Source organism: Syzygium oleosum, unplaced genomic scaffold (genome assembly GCF_021117445.2).
Source record: "Syzygium oleosum isolate NSW1041296 unplaced genomic scaffold, Sole_v2.1 Sole_v2.24, whole genome shotgun sequence".
NCBI lineage: Eukaryota > Viridiplantae > Streptophyta > Magnoliopsida > Myrtales > Myrtaceae > Syzygium > Syzygium oleosum.
The window spans coordinates 2,621,895-2,628,722 of NW_026607508.1; the positions used below are offsets into that span (position 1 = coordinate 2,621,895).

The 6,828-nt window shown below is 43.5% G+C and overlaps 1 protein-coding gene across 1 annotated transcript; it reads right to left on the bottom strand.

Moving 5' to 3' along the window:
* Positions 1-1,834: 1,834 nt before the first annotated feature.
* On the bottom strand, positions 1,835-3,678 carry LOC115693007 (PLASMODESMATA CALLOSE-BINDING PROTEIN 1-like). The gene is made up of 4 exons (XM_030619990.2): positions 3,480-3,678; positions 2,833-3,324; positions 2,507-2,537; positions 1,835-2,421 (listed from the first exon to the last, which is right to left on the bottom strand). Exons 1-4 carry the CDS (start codon positions 3,538-3,540, stop codon positions 2,178-2,180), a joined length of 828 nt encoding a protein of 275 aa, XP_030475850.1. The 5' UTR covers positions 3,541-3,678; the 3' UTR covers positions 1,835-2,177.
* Positions 3,679-6,828: the final 3,150 nt, after the last annotated feature.

Consider the following 6,828-nt stretch of genomic DNA (forward strand, 5'->3'; position numbering starts at 1 on the left):
GACCTTAAGACTCCGTTCGTTTGGCGGGAAATATTCTCCTTTTGGAAAATATTTTTCCGGAAGTTATTTTCCTGGAAAATGTTTTCCCGGAACATAATTTTCCGATGTTCGGTGATCAATATGAAAAAGTTTCGGAAAATATTTTTTGCCGGCGGCGGGCGGCGACCGCGGCGGGCGACCGCGGCGGGCGACCGGCGTTCGGCGGCGGTCGGGCGACCGCGGGCGGCGGCCGGCGACCGGCGGCGGCGGGGGGGGCGGCCGCGAGCGCGGCGGCGACCGGCGGCGGCGGCGGCGGCGGCGGCCTTAGTAAAGAAGAAGAAGCTCCGGAAAATGATTTCCGCTAAATGATTTCCGCTTTTGAAGAAGCGGAAGTCATTTTCCATAGACTTAGGCTATTTTGTGAGGGGGGGAAGGAAAATATTTTTCCACGGAAAACGTTTTCCGCCCCCCGAACACCGGAAAACCCGGAAAATATTTTCCGGGAGAATATTTTCCGCCAAACGAACGGAGCCTAAGTGTAAAAATATTTTCCCGGTGTGTAAAAGACTTTTCGTTTTGGCCAGCCCCAAGTGTAAAAGATTTGCACAAGTTGCATTTAGTAAGTACGGTGTAAGAAAAAAACATAAGAAAGTACTTAATCTCAAAACATAAAATGAAAATAATTTAAAAAAAATCTAAATTAAGTAAATGAAAATTTTTATTCAAAAAGAAATATGAAACTTGAAATTTTTGTTAGTGCATTATAGAAGATTGTATTTCATATAAAATCTTTTGATTAAATGATTTACAGCTAAGTATAAGGAGCATATTAATCAAAAGTGCGACTGCAATAAAAAGTTGACAGATTGATAATATCAAAACTGGTGATTCCATCAAAGCTCAAAATTATACCCTACAATTAAATTTTAAAGCTAAACTTAAAATCTCATACAGTCAGAATCACTCAAAGTTATGATTTTTGTTGGAATTTGAATACTAGTTGCTCGGATGAAGGCATCGTTTCTAAACAAGAAATTCGAGGCATACAACGTCAATGGACCAACATAACTTCAATCTATCATTGAATATTACAAGATGGAGTTAAAATTGCCAAACTTCACTGATTACCGACATCAACAAATAAAAATATATACCCACCCACGGGTAGCTCAGTTGGTTAGGGCGTACTTGGGATTGTGTGGTTAGGCGCACTGGTCCCAGGTTCGATTCTCCAGCTGAGCACTTGTGATTTAAGTGGGGGGCCATGGCGGTGGGTTGATGTGCTAGTCTCCCCCAAGGAATAGTCGAGGTGCGCGCAAGCTGGCCCGGACACCTCGGTTACCAAAAAAAAAAATATATATATATATATATTTTGTATTAATGTATATGGCTAAGGTGTTCATACCCATAAAATGGAAAGGAAAATCATATTTGCATGTGGAAAATTCGAATATTTCCATAGATTTATATCATTTACATAATAGTCATGTGAGGTTTGATTGTCTACGAACCAAATTATTTCGTCAATTAAATGCGTAAACATAACGTTGATTTTGTCTTTCTAAGTCCCATCGTTTTTACCAAGCAAATCAAGTGAAATCCCTTCATTCTTCCTTACTTATCTCTTGGTGTTTAAGGGAATAACAGATGGTTCGCTTGCATTGGAGGAGGAGAATGATTCCGATTCTTCCACGTCTTAAAGGAACGTGTTCTTGAAGTTTCATGTGGTTCCTGCAGAAATTGTAGATACCTTATCCTACTTACTCAGCTTGCTATGTTTTCCCTTATAGCAATATCAACATCTGAACAATCAAGCTATTTGATGTCCATGAAGCACAAGTAGACATCTTGCTCATCCAGTAAACTAAATGTATTATTATCTGTGTTGGCTAATTGTGTATAGAGATGACACTACATGACTATTCTGATTCCTATCTTGTAACTTATTCTTCCGGGTCTCAATCTATTCTGATGTTGATGACAAAGACAAGAATACAAGAGATCGCATCTTGATTACTTCCAGGGTGGCATCTGTAAGAAGAGAGAACCACCTTGAAGGTCAATCACGCTCTGATAAATCAAAATGCCTCCTTGCGTATCCCGGTTGTCTCCTTCAAGTGCGAACGCCATGAGATATGCAAGGAAGCGATTGAATTGCCTTCTCATAGCAGCGCAGATGCAACTTTCCATGCAGTGGCTTAGGGACCACGGGCGAGAAGTGACCACGACAGACAAGCTGCGATGAGTAGAACCGCTAAGCTGCACGCGATGGAGGTGGCTGAGCTGGGAAGTCCCGTTGGCTCTGCGACCCCAAAGAGTGGTGACCCTGGTACAGTTGAGGGTGGGGTTTGGTAAACTGGTGTGGTATACGTCATCGGTGGAGGTGGTGAAGTAGTAGTAATAGGAGGAGTAAGAGTAGGAGGAGTCGGAGTTAGAGTAGCGCTGCATTGGAAAGTTCAACCTTGTCATTTTCGGTCACTTAGTATTTCGCAATGAGTGATAAAAAAGAATAGGTTTTGAAGATTACCCAGAAGATGCAAAGTGACAGCTTCCATGGCCTGCCATAAATAAAGCAAAACGAAAGATCGATACAAATTAGCCACATGCATTGAAGCTGCCCAAAATTGATTTTTTGTGCGTACCAGGATTTCAAAGGTCAAGAAATTTTCCTGATACTTAGATTAGTACCAGTGAAGTCTGCTCATTTGAGAGCTTTAATCAAGTTACTTCCTGTGCTAATTACTCAGAATTTTAAAGTGGTTTTGACAATTTTTTTAAAAGGAACAGATTTAAGAAATATACGATGGATCCCAGTTTTCCAGAAAATGAAAGTGTGTCTGGGAAGTATCTTACTTGGGTCAGTTGAGGTGAGTTGTGCCGTTCCTCCAAAAACACAGCTAGTGGGAACCGGATTCTTCTGGTAGTAATCATTGAAGGCGTAGGAGGCATGATCTTGCAGGGTGCTAGGATCATAGCAAGTCGCGCCCGGCTGTAGCGACGCGCAGTCTGCACCACCGTACCCGCAAGCATAGTCGAGAGCCACCTGCAGAGCTGTTTGAGAGGCGCCCGGGTTTGCGACGCACCATTGTCCGCTTGATGTCGTCGGCGTGGTAGTCGTCGGAGGTGCGACTTGACTTGGGATTGGCATCGTGGTGATTGGCGGTGGAGGTGATGCTGGGTTCACAATAGGAGTTGAAGTACCCGGAGTCGTCGGGTTGACAATAGGAATAGTTGCAGCAGTAGTGTCTCGCTGAGCAGCAAATGTGGAAGTTGATAGTAGTGCTTTGTTCTGTTGATAGTGCAGTCCTTTGTTATGCTCTTTCAATGGCTGGGCAGCCCTTGAACCTGAGGCACATTACAAGAATAAAAATCATCAGCAAATGGTCGGACTTCAAAACTTCAACATTCATATTCGGGACATTGGAAAATCGAACTGGTATAAATTTTCGTATCGAAAAGAGAAATCTCAAGTTGAGATTGCCGAAAAACAGCACGAGTACCTGAATTGAGGCATAGAAACAAGAGGAAGAGTAAATGGCAATGGAGAACCAAAGGATGCATTGCTTCTGTGATGAGGACTTGGAATTTCTTCTATGTATCTGTCTGTGAAACAATGATAGAGAAGCCAGAGTTTATTAAATAAGAGAACCAACAAGGGTTTTTTATTGCACAGAAGGCTTCAGGCATTGGTTCAGAATAGTGAGGGGAGAATTGTAGATGAGAGGGGTTGGGAGGAATCAGAGCTTTCTTGGGGTGAAGAGAGACCCCAAACAGGAAAGGTGGGGAATTTAGGAAACTTGAGAAAGCAGGCATTGGGAATTGGTGGATTTTGCAAGCAAGTGTAAGGTGCCTAAGGAAGGGGCAAAAGGTGAGGGGCAAAAAGGCAAGAAGGCTAAAGAGTGATCTGCTTGGGATTTCAATCTGGGTGTTTTCGGATTCTAAATTTACCATTTAAGGCACTGCTCATGTTAGGGGCAAGGATGATTCCTTTCTACGTGACTGCATCATGGGACTAAATGGAAAAGGGCGAAGAGAATTTTGGCTATTCCTGTGGTTACTTTACTTTATGGTCATGTATTGTGAGAGAAGCGAGACAACATGGGCTGGCACGTAGGGGCCGCTCTTCCAAGCTTCTTCGCTCACCACTGTAGGCTGGACTATCGCGGAAGCTTGAACAAACGAAAAGATTTGAGCAATGAACAAATTGTAGACGCTAAACCTGACGTGGGCGATTTACATGGTACGGTGGTGTGGCTACTTCGCGGGGCGAGATTGATGAGATGGTTCTACTGAAATAGGAAAAAGAGAATATTACAATTGCTCGAAACGCTCGTATTCAGGTGTTTAACAATGGTAGATACACCCAAACCCACGAGAATCACTCACAAGAAAGGAGTTCTCTCACACTCTCAACTCTTTTGGATGAGGCATCTGAAAAGGTTTTTAGGGTTCTCGCAAGTATCTTACAAAATAGAACATCAAAATAAGGTTTTAACGAGTGCAGAATGGGGGCCACCACGTCTCGGGGCGGTCTCCGTATCCAAGCCCCCGCAAACAATCTTCACATCCCGATAATCACAAACTTGTGTGGATTCTAACTCAAATGGGAAAATTTTGAGTCACAATCAACAAATTTCCGCCTTGGTGAGAAGTCCAACTTCACCCCCACAGGTTGTGGTCTCTCCTGAGGGCCTCTAGGCTCTTCATTCACTGCAAAATGCTAACCAAGTCCCGAACAGCATTGAAATTTGGGTAATGGCATAGGCTTCGATAACATATCTGCTGCGTAATTTTTTGTGTGCAACTTTCTCAGTGGATGCGGTTCCCTACGACACATTATTATGTATAAAATGGTATGTGACATCAACGTGTTTAGTTTGCTCGCAATACATATGATTTCTAGTCAAATTATTGCACTCTAATTGTCGCACTAAAAATCAATCTTCTTTTGCTGCAATCACAGATCAATAAGCAAACCTTTGAGCCAAATAGCTTCCTTGATTGCTTTGGTTGACATTGTGTACTCTGCTTCAATCATCGACAAAGCAACTATTGACTGTGATCGCACTTTCCGATTAATGGTACAACCCCAAAACTGAACACGGAACCTGTCAAAGACGTTCACCCATCCAAGTCACCAACAAAATCTTAATCCATAAAATATGTTACACCTCTTGTAGCCCGTCTCTTCCCAAAGGTCAAGTCCACGCCAGTTGTCCCTCTTAGTGATAACACTAGCATATGGAACACGGGACACACATCCTCTCTCGTCATTTGACTGTGGTACAAGATTAGCTAAAAGCTTAAACTGCGCAGCTAGCAAGTAATCATGGATTCAGCATTGTGCATGCTAAATTATCTCAGCACAATACAAATGTGATCACCCTGTGATAGGTGAAGAATCCCTCCAGACTCATCCCTTTGGATCGCCGTGCTGAGCATTGCTTCTCTAGCTCACCTTGTATAAATGTCTGTTTTTACTTCCAACCGCCCTCGTCAGCAAATTGTTGATTCATCGAAAGTAACGTCTCGTGGAGGGACTCGATCCCTAGGCTCCCTAGGAATATCTGCCGACGCTCAACCAACTAAGCCACGAGCGATCCTGGACTTGCTTTGGTAATAATAGTTTCCATTCCTTATTCTTTACATCCTTTGAAAATTGTAAAGGAAGAACCAAGTTGATGAGATTCGCATGTGCGCCCGCCATGGATCAGCTTAGACTTTTGCGTCACATATGGCGTTTTCGTAATATATACATCTATGTGCATCTCGTGATGGTCCACCTTTTCAAACTGCTAGGGATGAGCAGTTGAACTGTGTACAGCCACCAATCCGGTTTGGCCTCCGGTGCAATTCTTAATCGACACCATTTTTCGTTGCAAACAATGGTGTACTGAGCCTGATTGACGTTAATGGTCACCAAATTTGCCAGTTCCTGAATTTCCCCGAACCTACTAATATAATCTTGTAAAGACAAAAGGGTGTGATTGGTAGCATAGATATAAACGCCGGATAGGATAAAAACTAAATTCATTCGATGTAGGATAACACCTTCAAATTAGGATAAGCCCGGAGATCGTAGAAGTAGAATCCTAGTGATGCCGGTAGCAGCCCTGCCATAGGCGTTGCCGGCAACCACCGCACGGTGATCACACCCTTGTTGACCTCGCTACAATGGTCCTGGTGGTCGCCCTGAGATCTCCACCCTTCAATTAACGCAACTCCCCTCTCTCTGCTTTTTATTCTTCCCCTTGTCGCTCCTTGAGATCATCGTCGTGGTCGTCATTGTTGACAGACGAGATCGTGAGCTGGTCCCTAGTTGATAGGGGCAACCACCAAAGTAACGGTGGCCTGTGCAACGAGATCTTTCTCTATGTCACTGTGTGATCACCGTGACAGACGCATCGACCACCGCAATAGTCACGGCGAATAAGTGACCATGATGGTGGCGGTCACCGGCGATTAGGATGGACCACCGCCACCTCGGTGATCCAATAGCTATGGTCAAGCAATTCACACTCCTCCCTTTCGTTTTCTTATTATTTTTATAATTTTCAAACTTTAGATCTCTCTCTCTCTGACTAGAATAAAGAGAGTACTTGTTTGAGTTGGAAATGTCAGACAACATGAACTCACTTCTGAAAAGATACTCACCGTATCGACACACGATCATTCGCGACGAAACATAGAGACACAAGCTCAAGAAAAGTCCCCAAATTTCGATTAATTAAACCTAAGCCCAAGTGCTTTTGGCATGGACGAACGTGAAATCCCAACCGATTGTAGCATCCGCAGCCGGTCGTCAGTTAACAATTTGATAAAGCAAGAAACCAGAACTACGAAAAAACT

Coding starts and splice junctions, on each gene's coding strand:
- LOC115693007 (XM_030619990.2), bottom strand. CDS start 3,540: ATGCATCCTTTGGTTCTCCATTGCCATTTACTCTTCCTCTTGTTTCTA. Junction 3,325..3,479: donor GTTTCTATGCCTCAATTCAG/GTACTCGTGCTG, acceptor AATGTGCCTCAG/GTTCAAGGGCTGCCCAGCCA. Junction 2,422..2,506: donor TGTCACTTTGCATCTTCTGG/GTAATCTTCAAA, acceptor TTTCCAATGCAG/CGCTACTCTAACTCCGACTC.